Source organism: Microcaecilia unicolor, chromosome 3 (genome assembly GCF_901765095.1).
Source record: "Microcaecilia unicolor chromosome 3, aMicUni1.1, whole genome shotgun sequence".
Lineage (NCBI taxonomy): Eukaryota > Metazoa > Chordata > Amphibia > Gymnophiona > Siphonopidae > Microcaecilia > Microcaecilia unicolor.
Genome location: NC_044033.1, coordinates 125,796,232 through 125,821,969, shown reverse-complemented (window position 1 = coordinate 125,821,969; position 25,738 = coordinate 125,796,232). Strand labels below are relative to the sequence as shown.

At 41.3% G+C, this 25,738-nt stretch overlaps 1 protein-coding gene across 1 annotated transcript in view; it reads left to right on the top strand.

The window, feature by feature from the left end:
- Positions 1-25,738, top strand: part of KIF16B (kinesin family member 16B) — a 382,671-nt gene that overhangs the window by 313,514 nt on the left and 43,419 nt on the right. The window contains 1 exon segment of the mRNA XM_030196349.1: positions 21,248-21,331. Within this exon segment, the coding sequence (XP_030052209.1) occupies positions 21,248-21,331 (84 nt within the window).

Below are 25,738 nucleotides of genomic sequence, written 5' to 3'. Positions count from 1 at the left end.
GTAGCACATACTGCTGCAGCAGTATCAGTGCACATCGGTCATTTTTTTTTAAGCGTTGTCATATAATTTATTGTGTTCCTTGTGCCACTGTTTGGTTTTCTGCATACTTTCCTTTAAAACAGTAATATATAAAAAGGATAGTATATTTTCAAGACAGCTTTTTATGATCTCTGCAATTTTCATTCAACTGTTTTGTGTATTTGCATTTCTCTGTAGCAACAGGTTTGTGAAGTTTCTTTGAGAAACGATTTCTGAGAATCTTAGCAGGTCAGTTATGGTCATTCCCAGAGCCACATTTTCAAGTTAGTTTTTTTTTCTCTTTCCTATTCCATATTAAGTAACTTTTCACACACATTTATTCTCACACATTTTTCACACGTTTTTTACACCATTTATTCATTCCACTTGCCCTCTTGGGTATTAGATTTGTTACTCATCTGAAACACTTATACATGTCCTATTCTTGTCACTGTATTCTTCATTGTAAATTATATTGAAGCTGAAGTAATTTGATGTTAAACCTTACATAATATGAAAGTATTGCCACACTGGGACAGACCAGAGGTCCATCTAGCCCAGCATCCTGTTTCCAACAGTGGCTAATCCAGGTCACAAATACCTGGCAAGATCGCAGAAAACTCAATTCATTTTATGCTGCTTATCCCAGAAATAAGCAGTGGATTGTCCCCAAGTCAATTTAATAATGGTCAATGGACTTTTCCTTTAAGAAGCTGTCCAACCCTTTTTAAACCCCACTAAGCTAACTGCATTTATCACATTCTCTGGCAACTAATTCCAGAATTTAATTACACGTTAAGTGAAAAAACATTTTCTCCAATTCGTATTAAATTTACTCCTTTGTAGCTTCATCTCATGCCCCATATTCCTAGTATTTTTAGAACGAGTAAACAAACGTCTACCCGTTCCACTCCACTCATTATTTTATAGACCTCTATCATATCTCTCCCCTCAGCCGTCTCTTCTCCAAGCTGAAGAGCCCTAGATGCTTCAGCCTTTCCTCATAGGGAAGTCGTCCCATCCCCTTATCATTTTCGTCACCCTTCTCTGTACCTTTTCTAATTCCACTATATCTGTGGAGGAGACCCCGGAGACTTGGGGCTAGAGGTCACCCTCCCGGTTCCCAACACTCTGCCTCTCCCTGAAGGACCCGTGTCTCAGTGGAGGCCCCCTGAACTCGAAGAAGTTGCAGGAAGTCCTCCAGATCGAGGAATTGAGAACTCGGGACCATTGGGAGGTCTGAAGCCTTTCTGTGCTTCGACTGAGCATGTGACGCCATTAAAACAGCCAGAGTCGGTAACACTGGAGTCTATCTGGGAAGCTTTCCAGCAGTTGGATAATACAGTGGCTAAATCTACAACTGAAGTCTCGACTTTAGAGAGTACTGTTGAAACTTTATCAAGTTCCTTAGTAGCTATAAAAACGGAATTTAACATGCAAGTGGATAAAATTAAAGAAGATGTAAAGAATTTGCAAGAATGTGCCGCAATGGTGGTAAAAGATAAAACGATACTACATCGTAAGATTGAACAGATAGAAAATTATAATCGTAGATTAAATCTCCGCTTTCTAAATTTCCTAAAATCTCCAGGTATTACCCCTTTGGAAGTATTTAAGAAATATTTACTTGAAATATTGAAATTTACCCCGGAAACGATTCCACCGATAAATCAGATATACTATTTACCTAATAAGAAAATCTCAGAGAATTCTCTGGAAATGTCTGGTCAAGAAAAGAGACATTAAATATATCTGAACTTTTGGAAACATCATTATCTTCAGAATCGGAAAGGACGACCTTTTGTTTCATTTGTGTTTGAGCAAGATTTGGAAGTGGTGAGAAGGTTATCCCTCCATAATTTACAAACTTTGTTCTATGGGAAAAAAGTTTGGATATTTCCAGATGTAACAAAGCAAACACAAGATAGGAGGAAAGCTTTTTTGGCTTTAAGAACGGACACTTTGGAATTGGGGGCTTCCTTTTATTTTAATTACCCATGCATATGTGTTGCTAAATAAGTTGGCATAAAATATGTGTTTTTTTACTTCCGGAACAGTTATGTGCTTTTATAGATTTGAAAAAGATTCACACTGCATTACCCTCGGTTGAGAATAAGTAAAAGGGGTGGGGAATAGCCTTCTATAGCGTTTACTTGTGACAGACATTATAACGTCATCACTTTTGTTTTCCATTCCTTTTCCTAATAATACCTAACATTCTATTTGCTTTCTTAGCTGCCACAGCACACTGAGCAGAGTATTTCAACATATCATCAACAACAACGCCGAGATCCCTTTCTTGGTCGGTGATTCCTAACGTGGAACCTTGCATTATGTAGCTATAGTTCGGGTTCCCCTTTCCCGCATGCATCACTTTGCACTTGCTCACATTAAACGTCATCTGCCATTTAGACACCCAGTCTCCTAGTCTCGTAACCTTTATATATTTTTGTGCATTTTATGTCTGTAGATACCAAGACTCCTGAAGTAGGCACATTGTTGCCGAAACAGGGGACCGTGTCGAGTCCATTGTATATGTGTTTTGAGAATAAAGTTTTTATACTGATCCATCTCTGGAGTCCTATTCGATTGGTTGAGCTACATCCCTTCCCTGCCTGACTCCTTGGAGCCAGAGTATGTGGAGTATGATCTCAGGTCTCTTAAATTTGCTGCTAAAGCTCACAGTAAAACTTGCATCATGCCAAAGGAAGCTTCCCTCTGGAGTTAATAAAATTTAACTTGTACAGGTAACCTATCCAGTTGTGCTTGGGAATTATTTTTGATCAAGCTTGTGGCATCCAAAATGATGGGAACGTTTTCTGTATCTTTCTGCTACATTTTCTTGATCTCGGACTGCATGTCCTGATACTTGAGAATCTTCTCTACCCATATTATTCACAGAGTAATGTTGAGACCAACACCTCTATGATCAATGTCATTCTGGTTTGGTTCTCATCACTATATCTGGTTTTCTTGCATCTAGCGTTTTGCTGACTGCTGCTGGTTTTAAACCTAGAAATTCAATGCCGGGCCTGGTCTAGGTACTGGCATTGAATTTCTGGCTTTCCAGAGCCAGCTAACACATAGTCGGTTAAGTGCAATATTCAGCACTTAACCAGCTGTTGGTTACCGCATAAAGAAAGGACCGACTTTTGTGCAGTCCTATTTATGCAGTTAACCGGGCTGGTTAAGTGCTGCTTAAATATCGGCACTTAACCGAACAAGAGCCAACTCCTTCCCCAGAATACTCCCAAAATTTCAGGTTTTCATTTCATCACTACTGTGATATCCCCCTTCTCACTCAGGGTGACCTGGTTCTCAATATGCAGATTATATGCAGATTAGTGTGCTACCCCTTCACGCTCAGGGTGACCTGGTTCCCACTCAGCAAATTAAACAGGTTTCACCCACTGCATATTTCCCAGGCAACTCTTTATTCCAGCCCCTGGGCACACTTCTTCTAGCTTAATACTTTATGCTTTCATAGATCTTCACACTGAGCCTCCCCACACAGATACATGGGCTCAGTACTACATCAATACTTTGGGGACTCCCAACCCCAGGCTTTGCAGCCTGCTTTTCTCAGTACTGGGACACACAGTCCCCTCTTTGAACACACAGTTCTGGACACACAGTCCTTTCTTCTTTGGACACAGTCCTGGGCACACAGTCCTTTCTTCTTTGGACACACAGTCCACCACAAGTCCATAGGGTTAGCCAGTATCTTCCAGGGGCTCTCTCCTCTTCTGCTGCCAGCTCACTTCTCTTCCTTTCACAACTCAGGTGGGGTATAAAGTGGTTAATTAGCTACACAGGACCCAGCCCATAACCTCCTACACCTGTGGACATCCCAGGGCTCTCCCAGGTCCTAGGGACCTCCATCTATTCTCCTTCTAGCGCCCTCTAGTGGCCTACCCTGGATAGGACAGCCTCATACTTATCACACTACCCGGTTACTTTCAACAACACTAACCAGTTAAATGCTGTTGAAAATTAGCAGTTCTCTGAGAATAAATGGGCATCATAATCTCACATGTGGCTGACGTCATCCATGGAGCCGAGTGCGGACGTTGCAAAGTGCGCTGTCATTTTAAATCTTTGAGGCAATTTCACTCTTCTTACAGTCATCTTTTCGGGGGTTTCCATTTTATATTTTTCTCTTTGTATTCATTTCTTATTTATAGTTTGTCATTCTTTATTAGGTGATAGTCTGTTTTTTCTATTGTAAATAAAGTGAGGGATTACAATGAGTATGTAGGTTCTGTGTAGGAAGCTGTAGCAGTTTGGCTTGTTCTGTTTATTATTTAAAACGTTTTTTTATTGGAACTTCATCAACTTGAACAACATCACATATGCAGCCATACACTGACTACAGCATACTATGGAACAATCCTTACATACATTACAAACAAATATCCAGTGTTTGGTTGTTGTTGGGTTTTTTTCCCCTTGTTTTATCCCTGTTCCCTCCCTCCCTCTGCCCCTCTTCCCGTCCCCGCTCCAGCATTGTCTCAGTGCCCACATTGGTTCTAAAATATTTTCAGTGCTGATGTTTCTTAGGTGGGTGCAGTTTGAGCTCTTGAAATTGTTGGTATGGTATGGTAAGCTTCTGAGTGTCTGTTTTCAGACTTTTGTGTTAATGTTTATTCTCTGCTGTCAAACACTGGGGCCCATGCAGAAAGCATTACCAGGGGTTTTACTGGCAGAGCAATGCAGAAATGGTTTCAGTACAGATGTTAACTCGTGCAGAAACTATTACTGCACACTGCATTAAAATACATTTTACGACGGTCATTCTTCCATGGTCATGAAAAAAAAGAGTTTCTAATTCACATTGTTTACAGGATACTTTTCACCAGGTCCAAGGCAGCATAGACGGGTTGGTTGAGAGGAGCAGGTATCTAGTGGCATCCCTTCTCTCACTCCAACCCAAAAAGTCTAACCTGCATTGCTTTCTGCAGTGCCCCCCCCCCCCCGTCATTTCTGACCCCCCCCCCCCCCCCAGTTATTTTAATAATAACAAAAAAATAAAGTTGCCCTAGTAGTCTAGTGGTCCCCCTCCTGACCCAACTTCCCCATCCCCCAATATTAAAATCAAGCTTGCTCTGGTAGTCTAGTGGGCCCCCTTCCAAAAAAATTCCCTGGTAGTCTAGTGGAATCCCCCCATGACCCCTTTCTTTGGACCCCTAACCCTGTTCCTTAAATGAGGCAGGAGCGATGCCTACTCGCTACTGTTTCCTACGCCATCATGACAGTACCTTGCCTCACATGGTATATCTTGGAATGCACTATGCAGTGTCAATTTGCCGTAAGGGAATTTTTCTCTAATATGGCATACTAATCCTGCCTGGTGCATAATGCCGCCATTTTGCAGATAATGATGGAGGCAGGAGCAAATGTGCATTGCTCCTGCTTCATTTATGGTGCAGCATCAGGGAGTCACGGGATGGGAGTGGGCGTCCTGCTAGACTTGCAGGGAATTTTTTTTTGAAGTGGAGGGAGGGAAAGGGGCCACTAGACACCAGGAATATTTTCCAGGGGGCTGGTCATGTGGTGGTGGGGGTGCCACTAGACACCAGGAATGTTTTCGGGGGGGGGGGGGGGGGGAAGAAGAGGGTGTCTGGTTGAAAAGAATGTTTGTCAGAGCACCGGGTGAAAGGGTAATGTGCCGATCTAAAATCATTACATCATTAACTGTATTATTTAAATGTGTTCTGTTTCCTGAGTTCTCCACCTGCTCCAAGTCCTCTGTCTGCCAGCTCCTTTATACATTGGGAGAGCAGTTTCCAGCGCACAGACAGACCAGGGAGAAAGCAGTCTCCCTAAACCAGACACTGGTGGGTGTCATCATTAACTGTAATATTTAAATGTGTGCTGCCTTCTGAGTTCTCCACCTGCTCCAAGTCCTCTGACTGCCAACTCCTTTGTACATCGGGAGAGCAGTTTCCAGCGCACAGACAAAACAGGGAGAAAGCGGCCCTCTAAACGGACACTGGTTGGTGACATCATTAACAGTATTATTTAAATGTGTGCTGCCTTCTGAGTTCTCCACCTGCTCCAAGTCATTTGTCTGCCAGCTCCTTTGTATAGAGAACAGTTTCCAGTGCACAGACAGAACAGGGAGAAAGCAGCCTGTCTAGACCAGACACTGCTGTCATCTACCAACAATCACAGCCTGAGGCTCCTGTCAGGTGCTGAGGTCAGCACCCAGTGGGCTCAAAGGAAATCAAGCTCTGAGGTGACAGTTTAAACAACTTCTCACTTCAAAGGACTGCTTCCATCAGCAAGTCCTGCTGCCTCTCACCAAGCTGTCATCTACCAACAATCACAGCCTGAGGCATGCTGTCTGGTGCTGAAGTCAGCACCCAGTGGGCTCAAAGGAAACCAAGCTTTGAGGCAGCAGTTTAAACAACTTCTCACTTCAAAGGACCACTTCCATCAGCGAGTCCTGCTGCCTTTCTCCAAGCTGTCATCTACCAACAATCGCAGCCCGAGGCATGCTGGCAGGTGCTGATGTCAGCACCCAGCGAGTTCAAGGGAAATCAAGCTCGGAGGCATCGCGCCAAGGGGCACCAGGACACTCCACATCGGAGACAAAAATCTTTATCAAATATCTGCCTTAAATTCATCATATGCAGTGTCTACTTCCAGACATCTCACACTAGTATCAAAATGTTCTTCCAGTTATTCACAGTTAATTGGCTATGTATTACTATTCTATGTCACATTTTAACTGGTTCTCCATCATTTTAGAAACCTACTTTAATTTTTATTTTATTTATTTATTTTGTTACATTTATACCCCACGCTTTCCCACTCATGGCAGGCTCAATGCGGCTTACATGAGGCAATGGAGGGTTAAGTGATTTGCCCAGAGTCACAAGGAGCTGCCTGTGCCTGAAGTGGGAATCGAACTCAGTTCCCCAGGACCAAAGTCCACCACCCTAACCACTAGGCCACTCCTCTAATATCCCAGTCATTATTTCTAACAGGTTTAAAGTTAAAGCAGGAAACCACAAAACACAATATGAAAATTCAGTTATTGTAATCAACTAAATCATACACACATCAATCAAAAAGCCATCCTACTCAAAACCAAAACATAACCCTTTCTCCACAAGAAAACATCTCATAAATGTTAAAATACAGCACTCATAATTCACTCTCATTTTCACCAGTCCCAATTAGATATGCCAATGCCAGAACTACAATAAACAAAACACAGATAATCAGAGAATGGCTAGAAGAAGAACAATTAGACCTCCTATTGATGACTGAAACCTGGTTACATCGCAAGACGATCCAATATTAAATGACCTATGTCCCACCAAATTAGAAAAGGGAAAAAAGGAAGAGGCATTGCCATAATATATAAATCCTTTTTCAAAGTGGAACTGATATCTCATATTAACTCCCCTACTCTCAAAACAATTGCATGCAAAATCAGTGACAACACTCTATCTGATCCTACCTGCATCATCCTTTTTTACTGCCCACCAGGGAGGTGGCAATCAACAGAAAATATCTTCACTGAATTTGTAGCTAACATATGTACTAAATTTGACAATGGCCTACTAATAGTGGACATCAATTTAAACCTAGATAATCAGAATGACAGTAATACAAAAAAATTACTTTACTTTTTAAACTACTGGAAACTCGCACAAACATTCAGCCATACCTCTCACAATAAAGGCCACTTACTTGACCTCTTAGCCTATAAATTTGCAAACAACAACAACAACTTTCATCTAAGTAACCACACTTGGACTCAAACTCCCTGGTCAGATCATAGTAAACTTGACTTCTCCCTCTATTGGAGGGAAAATACAAAATCAATGAAAAATAAAAGTACTATGAATCCTCACAAAACTAGAAGAAAAGTAAATACCACAACCTTCTGGTCTAATGTCTTGAACAATCCTGCTGTTCCTCCAGCAGACAATAACCACTTCATGATTAAATGGGATGACCTATGCGAAATTGTCTTAAATAACATAGCTTCCCTCAAATCTACACCCAAACCAACCCAGAAAATTTCACCTTGGTTTAATCAATCTATCCTTCTTTTGAAATGGAAAAGTAGAAAACTGGAAGGAAAATGGGCTAAAGACAAACAAAAACAAATTAACGTGGAAAATTGCCATCAAAACATATAAAAATGAGATCAAAATTGCAAAAACTCAATACTATAACAAAATAATCGGTGCTAATTTCCTTAATACCAGTAAACGTTTCAATCTGATTTAAAAAAGACTATTATCCACAAAAGAAATAACCACAACCACTGAGTCTCCACCAACTGCAGAGCAACTGGCTACATTTTTCAAATAAAACTTAGCTTAAATCAACGGAGTACTCGAATTAAATATCAGCTATCAAAAATATTAAATGGACTTGGGCAAATCCACTATTTCTGGGATAAGCAGTATAAAATATTTTGTACATTTTTGGGATCTTGCCGGGTATTTGTGACCTGGATTGGCCACTGTTGGAAACAGGATTCTGGGCTTGATGGACCTTTTGTCTTTCCCAGTATGGCAATACATATGTACTTATGTAAGTCATACTCACATACAGGAATAGCCACTAACAGAATCTGGTCTTCCTTCCAACTACCAGCCCATGACACAGTAAAACATTACCTCCTAAAATACTCAACCTCACAATGCATACTAAACCCTTGTTCTAGTTACCTTATGAGTGGAGTAGTGGCCTAGTGGTTAGGGTGATGGACTTTGGTCCTGAGGAACTGAGTTTGATTCCCACTTCAGGCAGCTCCTTGTGACTCTGGGCAAGTCACTTAACCCTCCATTGCCCCATGTAAGCCACATTGAGCCTGCCATGAGTGGGAAAGCGCGGGGTACAAATGTAACAAAAAAAAAGGAAGCTCCTAATATATTAATTAATCTGCTTCAGCATCATATCTCCTTCCTACTATTCCAGGACACTTTCCCTGGTCTGGTAATAAAGGCTCTATTATCTACAAAAAACAAATCAGTCACCATAACTGATGTATCTAACTACAGACCAGTATCCTCCATTCCTTTGATGATAAAGGTGATGGAAGGAATAGAAGCAGCACAAACTATGAACTACCTTTCTCATTTCTCCCTACTACACAAATCACAATCAGGTTTCAGACCATGCTACAGCACCGAGACTGTCCTTACTACCCTTGTATCAAATCTCAGAAAATTAATTAGCATAGGGTCTGAGATCTTAATAATGCAGCTCGATATGTCTAGTTCATTCTAGGTCCAGTGTAAAGGATATTAACACTTATAATCGTACCAAGGGCCAAGGATCACACCACTGAGAGTAAAGGGCGGGTGTACATTAAACTTACTTAATCTCACACATTCAAGATACAAGAAAAAAACAAATTGTTTTTTTTATTTTATAGCCTTATTTTATATTCTCAACCAACTTTGGTAAGTTTTTTTTTTATTATATATTAGAAATTCAATATAATTTGTTTGCTTTTAACATTTGAACACAAATTTTCCCAAAAGAACTTTTTATACTAACTTTTTCTCTCTTAACAGAATTATCCGAAGCACTATAGAACCAGCACAAGCATCAGATAAGTAAAAATTCTTTACCTTAGAATGCATAAACTCTCTTCTTTTTTAACCTTTTGAATTCTTAGACTTTAATTGGAATTTGATTCTTTGTGAATAATCTATATGTTCACAGGTTTCACCATGGAAGAACCCAGGTGATATTCTGGTAAATATATCAGTTTATGCTCCTGTTTAATCAGTTACTTAGCTGTAGTCTCCTTTCTTAAGATGTTGGAAGCGTGAGACTCTTTCTTGCTTGGAGGCCCGAAGATTTCTTTCCAAGAAGTGATCTGGTTTCCTTTCCTGTTGGAACTTCTCCCTACACCTAGCTTAACCAAATTAAATCTTCCTGTCACTAAAAAAAACAACTATATTAAGTGACTTTTAAGGGGATATGCAAATACTGTGGCCAATTAAACTAATGAAAATAAAAGTAATTGGAAAATCTCTCTCTTCCAGGCCTCACCTTTCTTTTACTTTCCGTTCACTAAAATGGGTGGAAACAGAAGCAAATACAGCTGAAACACTGTTACATTCAATTCCATACACTGTGTTTCATGCCTCATTTTTTTTTACTTTCCATTCAGAGAAAAACAACACAAAGGCTTACTATACACTGCATCTATCCACCTCTCAAGGAAGAATATTCCTTTGGATTTTCTCTACTAAGCTTCACTCACTCTGCTACGTACATCAGCCAAAATCATTTATTCTCTTCCCAGAACTTCTGACATTTATTAATGAAAATATTCACATTCATCACTATATTTCAGGTTCCCTAGCAAACCTTGGAAGTCCCTCTTAAAATATTTTTGAATTGCTTTCTCCTGTTTTCTCCTCTAGACACTCTCCCAACACTCTCTCTTGCTCTTCAGCAGGGTTGCCATATAAAAAAAAAATTCCCACACAAAATCGCTCAAAACCCGCCCAAAAACCGCACACACCCCACCCCGACGTCATCAACCCCACCCCTTCTGTCATGACCCCCACCCCCGCCGTCATCAACCCCACCCCTTCCGTCATTACCCCCGCCGTCATCAGCCCCACCCCTTCCGTCATCACCCCCACCGCCATCGCCCCACCCAATACGTCAACAAACCCCGCCCGAAACGTCACAAACCCCCGCCTCTGTCGCCATTAGCCCCACCCCCCGCCGGCCGAAAAACCGGCCAAAACCCACACAGAAAAAAGAAAATGAGCCCAAAAAACTGAAACCCGCCGCGGGCAAAAGTTTCCCGCGGCGGGTTGCGGAAAACCGCCCAATTGGGCGGGAAAACCACCCATCTGGCAACCCTGCTCTTCAGCTGCTTCTGCCTTTCTTTTTTTTTTCACAAGCCCGCCGATTCCTAGGCAACGGTGACTCAGCTAGAATACTTGGCATCTCTTGACCAATAGAAATGTTCCTTTAGAACCTTTTTTTTAATATGGATGTTTAGAATCCTTTCTGAACTTTAACTGATTCTCCATTTTTACTTTTAATTTTGCCATAGAAAATAATGGAAAAAAATGCTATTCACTACATATTTAGATGAATTCTTACACCAAACCGCACCAAACTCACTAGTTCAATCATACTTTACAATGCCCAAATTACCATGGTTTTAGTTTCCAAAATTAAGCCCTTTAAGTGAACCCTGCCCCCCACATTTTTCTATAATTTAGCCCCCTTAAAAATTCCAAAATAAATCAGAGTACTTATCAAAAATCTAATTAACCCTTTAGACACCCACTCCGTCGTTTTATTTTTAAACCCTGCCTAAGACCTCCCCCCCCCCCCCCTCCCTGGAAAACTTCCACTAAAAATCTTTTATCAAATTTTAACCCCCCCCCCCCCCCCCCCCAGTAATTCCCAGGAAATTCTCTTAAACCAAAATTACAAAAAAAATGAAAATTCCATTAACCCTTTAATTTCTACAAATTTAAATCTCAAAATCCACAATTTAAAAATAAACCAAACAAAATTTTTGGGCCAACAGACCTCTTACCTGACTCCAGAGTCCCCTGACCTGGCAACCAACGATGGTTCCAGTCCCAAAGGTCCCCAACAAAAATCGGGTCCAAAAATAAAAAAAACCCGCAAAGCACTGGGATCCCTGGAACTCCGGCTGCGCAGCTCTAAAATCTGGCCCCAGGCTTCAGCGAGGCCCAATCGGAGCTCCAGGGATGGACTGAGCATGTGCGAACTTTGCACTCACTGAGTCCCCCCTCCTTCCAACAGGCTAGGCCCCAAGCCGGCCATTTTCCTGCCGGGACTCTGCCTGAGAACCATAATTCGTGTCCATCACGCCTTCGCGGCTGGACGCGTTTTAACGGAGCTCTGGCTTCGGAGCCCTCCAGAGCCCCCCTGACCACCAATTCAACTACGAAGTGGCCCAAAACGCGCCCATTGATTCCCGGACCATTGGGGCAACAACGAGACGGCCCCGAATGGCCGAAACACCTCCGGGCTGACCAGAGCAGCAACCCCCGGAGGTTGAAGCACCTCAGCCACACCGGACCACTAGAAATAGCCAGAGAAAGCCACAACAAATTCTGAGCAAGCCCCGGGTACATTTATTATTTATATATTTTTTTTAATATTTAACCCCTAAGGGTTACAATAGTAGATCATAATATCCTACTAAACATACTAGGCAACTTTGGCTTATGTGGCACAGTCCACAAATGGTTTCAAGGATTCCTGAAATCAATATCTTACAAAGTGAAAATGAACGGAACTTATCCTCTCCTTGGTCACCAGACTGTGGCGTCCCTCAGGGCTCTCCACTATCACCCATAATGTTTAATGTAATAATGTCACCACTAGGTAACAGACTAGAAACAGCAGGATTCAAAATATTCATGTATGTTGATGATGATACCATATACATAACCTTCAAAAAGAACATTCAAGACATTTTACAAAAGGCAAAACTTGGCTTAAATTTGATGGAAACCTGGGCATCAGAATCCAAACTAAAGCTAAATAAAAAAAAAACTAAATTCATGCTCATTACCAACCTATTTGAGAAAAACAACTACAACAGTTTCACTATTGACAACACTTCATTCCCCATTGACAATAATCTGAAAATTATAGGTATAATTAGAGACAAACATTTAACATTTGATACTCAAGTTTCCTCAGTAATCACAAAATCTTTCAGGTCTCTTTGGAAACTAAAAAGGATCAGACCCTATTTCTCATCAGAAACATTGACTATTGGCACAATCATTAACATTATCCCAAACAACTCAAAAACTGCAGCCAGGTTCATATACAAAATCTCTTGTTTTGAACGTGCCTCCCCTTTATTAATCAAATTACACTGGCTTCCCATCAAAGCGAGAATCACCTTCAAATCATGTCCTTTATCTTTCAAATCCTAAATGGCACAGCTCCAGACTATATGGTTCCATTAATAAACTTACCTCAAAGAATAAGTATGAGGCAAGAAACTGTCTCAGACTACACCTCCCAAATTGCAGAAAAGTGATATATAAAGCTTTCCACTCTGCAGACTTCACTTACCTAGGAACCAAATGGTGGAACTCCTTATCACCCAAAATAAGAAATATACAGGAATATACTAGATTCCACAAAATCCTCAAATCGTTTCTATTCAAATAAACCCTCACAAGAGCAACCATATCTCAAACAATTTATTACCTGAATTAGTTATTACTCTATTTACCATTAACCTTCTCTTTGTTTCATATACAATTTCTCATTCATAATAGATTTTCTAAATGTTAAACATCCATAGCTGTCCCAGTACGTTTATGATACGGTATTGTAAAATTGGATTCTTACAACAAATTATTTTCTTATGTATTATTCTTTCGTATGTATCCTATACTGTTTATTCTGTTCACCCATTCTGTGCAATATCTACCTCAAGCCACTAGCTGAGCTGATTCGGTCAATGGACACTCAGTTCTACATGCCTCTCTCCTTACATCAACAAAGTAAATCTTATCCCAGTTGTGCATACCATGGTAGCATCAAGACTGGATTACTGCAATGCACTATACAATGGTCTGACAACAAAAGGCCTGTACCAGCTCCAGTTGATTCAGAATGCAGCAGCAAGACTCATAGAAGGTTGCAAGCGACGTGACCACATCACACCATTTTTGCAAAAACTTCATTGGCTACCAGTACAATACAGGGCTAAATTTAAAACTCTGTCTGATCTTCAAGGCCCTGAAAGGAAATGGCTCCACGTATCTGAAGAATAGGATGATCCTCCACACACCACCAAGGACACTAAGGTCCTCCCAAGGACTTTCACTAACTACACCCTGTCCAAAAGACATTACACAATTTGATGCCCGCAAGCAGGCCTTCTCCGGAGTAGCCCACATACTCTGGAATGCATTGCCTAAAAGGCTCCGCTTAACACAAGACTATCTGTACTTCAGGAAGCAGGTGAAAGCTTGGCTCTTTAACCAAGTCTTTAAGAAGTAACTAACTTGTTAGTCTCACTCACACACACAAGGATTGACTCGGGCTGCACATACTGCAGCGGGATATGTTTATCCATTCCTACTCTAGCTGAGATAATATTTACCGTATTTTTCGGACCATAAGACGCACCGGACCATAAGACTCACCTAGGTTTTAGAGGAGGGAAATAGGAAAAAAAAATTTTCCTTTTTCCCTCCTCTAAAACCTAAGTGCTCCGGTGCGTCTTGTCCGAGTTCGGGATCGCCCTCCCCTACTTACGTGACGCGATGTTCCCTGGTGGTCTAGTGACGTCGGGGCAGGAAAGAGCCCCCTCTTTCCTGCCCAGCGCGCTGCTCTCCGTCCTCCTGACTGGTTCCTGACGGTCTTGGCGAGATTCAAAATGGCCGCCGAGAATCTCGGCGGCCATTTTGAATCTCGCCGAGACCGTCAGGAACCAGTCAGGAGGACGGAGAGCAGCGCGCTGGGCAGGAAAATTCTCGGCGGCCATTTTGAATCTCGCCGAGACCGTCAGGAACCAGTCAGGAGGACGGAGAGCAGCGCGCTGGGCAGGAAAGAGGGGGCTCTTTCCTGCCCCGACATCACTAGACCACCAGGGAACATCGCGTCACGTAAGTAGGGGAGGGCGATCCCGAACTCGCTACCTTCGGACTGTAAGACGCACCCCCCATTTTCCTCCCAAATTTGGGGGGAAAAAAGTGCGTCTTATAGTCTGAAAAATACGGTAACCATCTCTCTGACCTCATGTTCAACTTTCTTCAAATCAGTCACCTTACTTTCTAATTCTTCCTACTTTCTTACCTATCTATATGTTACAACTTTGCCTTACCCTTCACTACCAATTATAATGTTCTATTAGGTATTGTGTTGACATTGCAAGTAGTATACCATGCCATACTTTGTATTGTTAATTGAATATTTTACTGCTGTAATTGCCTATTGCTCATGTTTGATCTATTCTTACTGTACACCACCTTGAGTGAATTCCTTCAAAAAAAGGCGGTAAATAAATCCTAATTTATATATTATTCTTTATGTATCCTGTACTGTTTATTGTAAGCCACTTTTGAACTCGAACTTGTTTAGGATAATGTGGGATGTAATTGTTACAAATAAATAAATAAAATGCCATGGTATGATTGTGTGTTGTTGTTGTTTTTTTTTTTTTGGGGGGGGGGGGTTATGTCACCTTTCCTGTCTGTATTTGAGCCAATCACCATTCAGGCACTGAAAAGAAACGTAACATTTTAGCAATGAGCCGTGGATTTGGCAGTAATTTGCATGCTCAATTATAGTATACCATGGAATTTTTGTAGCGCTGATTTCACCATTAAGTGTGGACCCTACTGTGGGGCTTTCTGCATGGGCCCCACTGTGTGAAATGTACTGGGGTTGGGGAAGAAAGAGAGGAAGAATGCCACGAGGTGGAGAAAAAGAGAAGAAAAAGTGTGCTAGAGAGGGGAAGGTGGGAGAGGGGAAGGTGGGAAGAAAGAGATGTAGGGAAGAGAGTTGGAAAAACAAGAGGGTGAAGGGAGAGGAAGGGTAAAGGTGAGAAACGAGAAGGGAAGAAGAACTGAAATATGAAGGGATTGAAAGTGAGCAGCAATAAGGGAAAGAGTGGTGTGGAGGGGCGAAGAGCAAAGAGGAAGAGGTATAGAGAAAAGGGAAAGAGGTGATGGATAAGGGAATTACGGAAACGTAGAGAAGGGTGAGTGGAGTGGAAGAATGTATGCAAGGAGGAGAGGAGTAAAGGTATATGTGAGAGCAGAGAGGGAGCAAGAAGAGACTGGAAGAGTATAGGTAGGATATTTTGAGTTGGGGTGGAGAGTAGGGAGAGAGAGAAAATTTTGTGCCCACCCAAAATTGGATGTCTGGTTATGCCACTGTCAGATATGTAGCATTAATAATGATGCGGCTGGTTCTTTCCAGAAATGAAGTATTTGGCTCTTTTACTGAGGAGCCCTTTTACTAAGCCACGTAAGGGTCTACGTACGGCCAACTCATGCCAAAATGGAGTTACCACACCACGTGGCCCTTGCGGTAATTTCATTTTTGGCGCGTGTCCACTATGTGCACCCGAAAACTATTTTTTATTTTCTGGTGCGCGTCAGCTACGCACGCCAAGTGGCATTTGGCATGCATAGGTCATTACCGCCCGGTTACCACGTGAGACTTTACCGCTAGATCAATGGCTTGCAGTAAGGTCTCGGACCCAAAATGGATGTGCGGCAATTTTCATTTTGCCACACATCCATTTTCAGCTAAAATTTTAAAAAGGTATTTTTTTTGCAGGTGTACTAAAAATTATTCTGGTCACGCCCAAAACACGCGTCTACACTACTGCAGGCCATTCTGCAGCGCACCTTAGTAAAAGGACCCCTGAATGAAGAATTGGGAAGAAAAAGTAGTTTTTTGGGGGGGGGGGGGGAGCAAAGAACTAAAGAAACTCTGAGAGGCAAAAGTGCACCACACCCTATGTTATGATCATGTGTTTACATACATGCTGCTTAATTCACTAATTTTTAGTGCAGAAGTCCTGCAATAAAATATATGCAGTCATCCCATATTTGTATTACAGGATATTCGGTTTGTGTCCTTTCTAGCTAAGCATTCACTGCAGAAAGCTCCCTGATTTCACTCTTAATAATCAATCTAAAGAGCTGCTGCAAATCAAAATTGGAGTATTACTTATTTGTTTCCAGGCGTATTTCCCCATGACAGCTATTTGAATGTGGTTCTGGAATGCGCCATTAATTCTGAGTAGTCAGAAATACATCCATCTACTCAGCAGTGAGAATTACTGCTGCCCTTTGAGTTTTTGTTATTAGCATTTCTCAAAATCAGGATGGATGAAATACTTACAGCATTAGTCAGACATGTGTGACAAGGATATTTCATGAACTCTGGCAGATAGATGCCTGTTAGATGAATTTGCCTAATATAAGCAAGTCATTTTTAACTGGAAGGCAAAATATGCTACCATATGTTTTCACCTTGAACAAAAACATGAGTGATAGTGTTAACACATCTTGTAAGTAGGGAACTTAAGACATTTTACTTGCGTTCATAAGATGTTTAGTTAGTAACAATCTGTACTGTTTATTATAATTCACCATATAAATTAAATGGCTTCATATCTGTGGATGTTTAAGAATTAAAATTTAAAATGCCCACATAACATTAAAATGATAAACATGAATGTTTTCATTATTTTTATTCCAACTGTACCATATGATACACCTGTGAAAGCATGACATTATATTAAAGTGCATTTTATCTTTATATGTATTTTTTACTTTGATCCTATTTATCTGAAATTCATGGCTAGTAGGCCAATTATCATATTAATCAATAACCAAGACTAGTATGTTTTTATGTTATTTATAGGACCTTGCTCCTGATTTCTTAAAAAATGCATCCATCGGCGCATAATAATAGAATTCTTTAGAAATTAAGTCTCTCATATTTAATCAGATACCTTGGCATTTACAGTTAGGGAGACATGATGAGTAGACATTCAAATATGGAAATATGAATGTGAAGAGATTATAGAATAGAATAATATGAGGTTGCTGCAGTAACACCAAAAGTGTGCGGGACTGAGCAACAATATGCAGGAAAGAAAATTAGTAGACTCCAGACTTCAAAAATATTTAGTTTCGATAGGAAATTGAAAAATATTTTGCCTGTTCTATATCTAAAAATATTCCAGAAAAGCAATTCAAGCTGACTTCTCATCTACCTCTTAGTATTTCTATCTCAAGTCTCTTTTCCCATCCTAATGCAAACCCACCCTCTTATTCTTGTTTGAGGAGCCATTTTCTGCCAAACATCTGCCAGGTAAGGTAGCCCTCTTGGCAGTCCCAGGCAAGGGGCTGTGCATCAGGGTTCCTTTCTGAACCTTGAATTCAAGAGTCCTAAATTTGGCCTCTGAGTGTCTGTGTTGTAAAATTCCTATGAATCCCTACTTCCCCCATGGACTCTGAACAACACTATGCCACATCTCCAGGCCCGTCCAACACGGACTAGTAGACTTGATCTGGGAATCAAATATAGGTTACCTACATAGCAGTACACAACACCACCAATTAGCAACAAGGCCAGTCCTTCCCTACTTTAATCTATAGAAGGCTGACATTCCTCAATCAGTGAGGGTCATGCCTAGGATAATGAGGCAGTTAATGTGTTCCACAGCTTGAAGCAAGATATTTAAAATATGTTTGTAACCATATTGAGCCTCCTGAAGTTAGCCGGGCAAACGTTTTGAATATTGATGTGTTCCTAGAAGAGACTAGAAAAGTTGTAGAGACAAGTCTGATACATCCAAAATCATAATCAGTTGGGCTAAACTCCTTACTGCAATGAGCTGCTCTTAGTCTCTCCTTTTAAACTCTGTTCTTCCCTACAAATTGGTCATATCAGGTATTATATAAATTCCTGTATGTGTAGTGTCTGATGAAACTTCCAGAAGGCAATCTCTCAGAGGCTGGTTTGTATAGTCCTAAGGGCTTTTGTAGTAAGTCAAAACCTAGGAGGATACCAGTTTTCTTTTATTTTCTGGTCCATCTGATTAGTTAGTCATGAGCTTCCTTTCCATGAGGATTCTTAAGAAATAGATCTTACCAGGTAATAATGAATGCAGGATGCTGCAGGGATCCCATATTGCCCCAACATTATTGAGTGTCTTTCTAGTACTACTGGGAAAGAAATTAAACAATATGGGCTTTAATCCTTTCATCATGACATTACAATATATGTCCCTTTCACTAATGGAGTGGAGGAGTAACCTAGTGATTAATGCAGTGGACTTTGATCCTGGGGAACTGAGTTTGATTCCCACTGCAGCTCCTTGTGACTCTGGGCAAGTCACTTAACCCTCCATTGCCCCTGGTACAAAATAAGTACCTGAATATATGTAAACCGCTTTGAATGTAGTTGCAAAAATCTCAGAAAGGCAGTATATCAAGTCCCATTTCCCTTTCCCTAATGGCCTAGTGGTTAGGGTGGTGGACTTTTGTCCTGGGGAACTGAGGAACTGAGTTCGATTCCCACTTCAGGCACAGGCAGCTCCTTGTGACTCTGGGCAAGTCACTTAACCCTCCATTGCCCCATGTAAGCCGCATTGAGCCTGCCATGAGTGGGAAAGCGCAGGGTACAAATAAAAAATAAAAATAAAAAAAATTATGGTTAGGTCTAGACCTTGTGGAACAGTAGGCTATGACCTAAATGTAAATAGAGAAAAAAAAACTAAATTCCTGGTACTATCAAGCTGACACTTAATCACCTCTTTTCCCAATTTCATAATTGACCAAGCTGTCTATCCTATAGATAAAAAAATTAAAAATTCTAGGAGTAGTTCTTGACCAACATCTTTCCTTTGAAGACCAAGCTCATGCAGTAATTGCTAAGATGTTCAAAACAATGTAGAGATTAAAGAGTTAGAACTTACTTTAACAAGAGCTCATTTAAATTACTTGCTCAAACACTGACATTTTCACAATTGGACTATTGTAATATAATATATGTGGGAAGCAAAGAGTCTGTACTTAAGTTGCTTCAGACAGCACAAAACATAGTAGCATGATTAATTTATGGGGCATCAAAATTTAACAAGGCCACCCCTTTACTTAACAGCATTACTTTGGCTTCCAATCAGAGGTCGAATTATGTTCAAAACATGTATTTTCAAAAATTTTTGGTATTGCACCTGACTGTATGACAAACCTGATTATCCTGTCAGCTAGAAATGCAAAAACAACATCAAGGGAATATTTGTTATTACATCTACCGAGTTATAAAAATGTAACATACAAATCTGTTTATACAGCTGGATTTGGTTATCTAGGATCTAAATGGTGGAATCTCATTCCAAAAAAAATCAGAAGCATAAACTCCCATCTTCTATTTCGAAAAGCTTTAAAAACTTGTCTGTGTAAAATATATTTCTCTATGTAATCATTAATGTTAAACCCTCATTTTAATTATATGTAAACTGTTACTCATTGTTTAATTGTAAGGCTCATTGAACCAAAATTTGCTTTTTGGATAATATGGCATATAACTATAAATAAATGGAACTGGTAAATCAAAATTTTGGAGTTTATACTGAGGGGCATAATCGAACGCGAACGCCCATCTCCATGGGTGTCTATGTCCGAGAACGGGTACGTGAAGGGGCGGGACAGACCGTATTTTCAAAAAAAAAATGGGCGCCCATCTTTTTTTTCGATAATACGGTTTGTGCCCGGCAAATGCATCAGATTTGTGCGGATTTGAGCTGGGCGGTTTCGTTTTTCAGCGATAATGGAAACCGAAGGCACCCAGCTCAAAAACGAACAAATCCAAGGCATTGGGTCATGGGAGGGGCCAGGATTCATAGTGACCTGGTTCCCCTGACATGCCAGGACACCAACCTGGCACCCTAGGGGGCACTTGTAACAATTTTAAAAAAATTAAATATCTCCCAAGTCCATAGCTCCCATCCCTTGGGTGCTGAGCCCCTCAAATCCCCCCAAAACCCACTGCCCACAACTCTACACCATTACCATAGCCCTTATGGGTGAAGGGGGGCACCTACATGTGGGTACAGTGGGTTTTGGGGTCGGTTTGGAGGGCTCCCATTTACCCACAAGTGTAACAGGTAGGGGGGGGTGGGCCTGGGTCCACCTGCCTGAAGTCCACTGCACCCACTAACAACTGCTCCAGGGACCTGCATACTGCTGTGATGGAGCTGGGTATGACATTTGAGGCTGGCATACAGGCTGGGAAAACAAGTTTTTAAAGTTCTTTTTTTTTGGTGGGAGGGGGTTAGTGACCACTGGGGCAGTCAGGGGTGGTCATCCCCGATTCCCTCCGGTGGTCATCTGGTCATTTAGGGCACTTTTTTGGGACTTGTTTGTGAAAAAGAAGGGTCCAAAAAAATGACCCAAATTCGCGCTAAAAACGCCTTTCTTTTTTCGATTATCGGCCAAAGGCACCCATCTCTCCTCGGCTAATAACCACGCCCAAGTCCCGCCTTCACCGCGCCTCCGACATGCCCCTGTCAACTTTGCCCGTTTCCGCAACAGATTGTAGTTGAAGATGCCCAAAATCGGCTTTCGATTATACCGATTTGGGCGCCTTTGCAAGATGGGCGCCTATCTCCCGATTTGGGTCGAAATATGGGCGCCCAACACTTTCAAAAATAAAGCTGACTGTCTCTTTCCATTTGTTACAGCTTGCTACTTTGGAATTTCCACCAAAGAAGCTTTTTGGAAACAAGGATGAAAGAGTAATTGCAGAACGGCGGAGCCATTTAGAGGTAATTGGTCTAAGCTTTAATTAATTCATATTGTGTTTGTTTAGGATGAGTTCTATTAACCTGACCAATAGAAAATGGGACCTGTTCTGTTTTAACATATTCATAGATGATCTGGAAAAGAAAGCAGTAAGTGAGGTGATAAAATTTAGTTGACACAACATTATTCGAAGTCATTAAAACAGAAGATTGTTAGAAATTGCATAAGAATCTTATGAGATTAGGAGGCTAGTCATTTTAATGCCTAATAAAATTATAATGTGGAAAAATACAAAGAGGGGCATAATCAAAAAGGGCGCCCAAGTTTTCCTGAGGACGTCCTTGCAGGACGTCCCTGCGAAGGGGCGGGGAAGCCCATATTATCGAAACAAGATGGGTGTCCATCTTTTGTTTCAATAATACAGTCGAGGGCGCCCAAATTGCAAAATTTAGGTCGACCTTAGAGATGGTCGTCCCCAATTTTCAGCGATAATGGAAACCGAGGACACCCATTTCAGAAATTTCCAAATCCAAGCGCTTTGGTCGTGGGAGGAGCCAGCATTCGTAGTGCACTGGTCCCCCTGACATGCCAGGACACCAACTGGGCACTGCAGTGGACTTCAGAAATTGTTCCCAAGTGCATAGCTCCCTTACCTGGTGTGCTGAGCCCCCCAACCCCCCCAAACCCACTCCCCACAACTGTACACCACTACCATAGCCCTAAGGGGTGAAGGGGGGCACCTACATGTGGGTACAGTGGGTTTCTGGTGGGTTTTGAAGGGCTCACATTTACCACCACAAGTGTAACAGGTAGGGGAGGGATGGGCCTGGGTCCGCCTGCCTGAAGTGCACTGCACACACTAAAACTGCTCCAGGGACCTGCATACTGCTGTCATGGAGCTGGGTATGACATTTGAGGCTGGCAAAAAATATTTTAAAAGTTTTTTTAGGGTGGGAGGGGGTTGGTGACCACTGGGGGAGTAAGGGGAGGTCATCCCAGATTCCCTCCGGTGGTCATCTGGTCATTTTGGGCACCTTTTTGAGGTTTGGTCGTAACAAAAAATCAACCAGGTAAAGTCGCCCAAGTGCTCGTCAGGGACGCCCTTCTTTTTTCCATTAATCGGTCGAGGATGCCCATGTATTAGGCACGCCCCAGTCCCGCCTTCGCTACGCTTCCAACACGCCCCCTTGAACTTTGGTCGTCCCTGCGATGGAAAGCAGTTGAGGACACCCAAAATCGACTTTCAATTATGCTGATTTGGGTGCCCCTGGGAGAAGGACGCCCATCTCCCGATTTGTGTTGAAAGATGGGCGCCCTTCTCTTTTGAAAATAAGCCTGAAAGTGATGCACATTGGAAAAGAAGTCCCACATACAGGTACTCTATTTACTAACATTTATTAATCACTTTTTTAACAAAGAGATTCACCCAAGGCAGTATACAATATACTGTATATAGCTTGATACAGGAAACTTATAATTGTAGTAACAGTATAACTATAGCAAAATGACCAAATGTCAACATAATGCATAATTAGAGCAGTGAAGGAAGCTTGGTAGTAGGCAAAATAAATTAAACTGTATCACTAACAATAATATATTGTGTCAGTGTTGTACACATTAAATTAGCACAGGAGAGCATTCATGTAACAGAGAGATGATACAATGACAAAACAATACAGATGAAACATCTTAATAGGCAGAACAGTGACTTGTGCAAATGAGATATAGACAAACAAGGCTGGTAAGACAAAGGTGTTGGGTTAAATAAGTGAGTGGCTAAATGAGGATAAATCATATGCACAGTTGAATATATGATACTTGTAACAGGTCTCAGGCAGTATGTGGCAAGCTAGTCTTGATACAGTGTGAGTGATGGGCTAGTTAAGTCACTGGAGCCATTAACTTGGGAGAAGATTCATCTGATTCCTGAAGTAAAAGTAGCCTTGATAGGGACAGTCCCACTGGTGGGAATGAATTTGAATGTGGAGGCTACAAAACTCACTGATGAGTGTCACATCACGTTATTTCCTTTCATGAGGAAATCATGTGATGTGACACTCGGCTCCTGAAGACCTCAAAGGCATATTGAGGGTTAGTCTATTCTTTAAGTGCTCTGGCCAATTCCGTCTGATGGCATTGAAGGCCAGACCTAGGGTTTTAAATCTGGCGTTGTAGGTTACTGGTAACTATTCCAGTTTTTTAAAGAATGAGGCGATGTATTCATAATACTTGCAAACCTCTCTCAATCATGCTGCAGCATTCTAAATTAATTGGAGCGTGTGCAAATTCTTTTGTCAGACCAGTGTACAGGGAATTACAGTGCTATAGCTGTGATGATGACATGGTATGGACCACTGGGATCAGACTCGCCTTCTTGATGTATGGAGGGAGATTTTATAGATGTCACAGTGATAGGAGTTATTAAAAATTACCTGAACATATGGAATCAAAATAAGTGAAGAATCTAGAGTATCCCATGGTTCCTGACCTGTGATTTTAAAGGGAATTGATAGTTCTTTGAGGACAAGCATTATAGTAACACTTCACAGCATGGGTGACATCAACAACAGAGTCCACAGGGGAAAGCTTCTCCAACTTAGTATGTACTAGAAAGTTTTGAGTCACTTCACCACACATGTATGCCACTTCCCACCTGCTGCTCTTGTGTAAGACCATCTCAGTCTGGCTTTCTGCAGAGCTGGTTAGATGTGCAACACCACAGCTTGATGCAAGATGGCTTTTTTTTCTTTAGCTTGTGTTCAGTGAGGTTTATGTGTGTATTGTATTTCTAAATTGTTACACCTTTTCTCAAGTAGGTATGATGTCTAGGCCAAATATTTTTAGGATTTGTACTGGTATTTTATAAAGGCCTGCAGGCGCCACTGTGCCATTATAAAATAGGCACCTCCATGCCCTATTAACCTAAGCTCTGTGTTATAACATTACCTCCTTATAACAAGTTTCAAGTTTTTCATAATACTTGCTCTACCACTCATTAGCAAACTTTCTGAGTGGTGTTCATAGTTCTATAAAAATTATATATATGTAGAAAGTAGGACAGAAAAGGAAATTACAATGCAGATAGTATAGTAAGCGTAAAAGGGAAAATGTTTTACAAGAGTCTGTGGTCCCATTCCCAGGCTTCCAAAAGCCGATGAAGCAGAGAGCTAGCAGAATATTGGGGAATCAAGATAAGAATGCATCTTGAAATAAAAAAGTGTCTACATCTGTTTTAAATTTCTGCAAGAAATGTTCCAATCTTAAGAAGTGGAGGAGTGGCCTAGTGGTTAGGGTGGTGGACTTTGGTCCTGAGGAACGGAGTTTGATTCCTGGCACAGGCAGCTCCTTGTGACCCTGGGCAAGTCACTTAACCCTCCATTGCCCACCGCATTGAGCCTGCCATGAGTGGGAAAGCGTGGGGTACAAATGTAACAAAATAAAAAAAACTAAAAGGAAGAGTGATCCATAATATAGGTCCAGTAACACTAAAAATGCATGTCTGGTTAGTATATAGACCAGGAATTGACAAATATTGTTATGACCTAGGAGCCAGACTTAGAAAGATTGGATTTATTTATTTATACACATTTATAATGTACATCAAGGTATTTATTACTATAGAAGAGAAGGAGTGGATAAGAGGCTACTGCTCTCCAGATGGATGGGCAATGGAGAGTGTATCTGGCAATGGAGAGAGGCTTTAGGCTGCGTTTGCTGAAGCAATGGGAGAGAGGCCAAAAAAACCCCCAAACAAATATTGCTTTGGTTTGTTAAATAGGAGCTGAGCCAGTGTAATATTCTTCCTTGAATACCTATACTATGAAGTCTATTAAGGAGGAGTGTGTGATCCACCACATCAAAGGCCACAGAAAGATCTAATGAAATAAAAATAACAGTGTTATCTTGGTTAAAATTATAGTGAATATAGTGAGTTATGCCAATGAGGGCTTTCTCAGTGCTATGTTGTTTTCTAAAACCTGTTTGTTTTTGGTGTAAGATATTGGTTTTAGATGAGAAGTCATCTAATTGATCCAGCACTGATGGGCCGATGAACAAAAACCCTGCACTGTTCTGACTAGCATTGTAAAATTAGTGCTGGAACAGCGCGGGACAATAGTGTTCCTATGATCAAAGCTAATAGCAGGCAAATTTATACACGCTATTAGCTTCGATCATTGGGGTACTTCTACAGGAGGATTGTGCCTGGGCTCTGATCATTGGGCGGGAGCAAATGTGGACGCTAATACGGCGCTATTAGCCTCTAGTGCCCACGTTTGCTTTTGATGATCCGCCCATAAGTGCTCAATTGACTTTAGTGGAAAAAAGAAAGATTAGTTACTAGACACAGGTTGTTGACTTGGAAATCAACTGCTGTTAGCTTTGATCATAGGAGCGCTATTGCCCCGCACTGTTCCAGCACTAATTCTGTT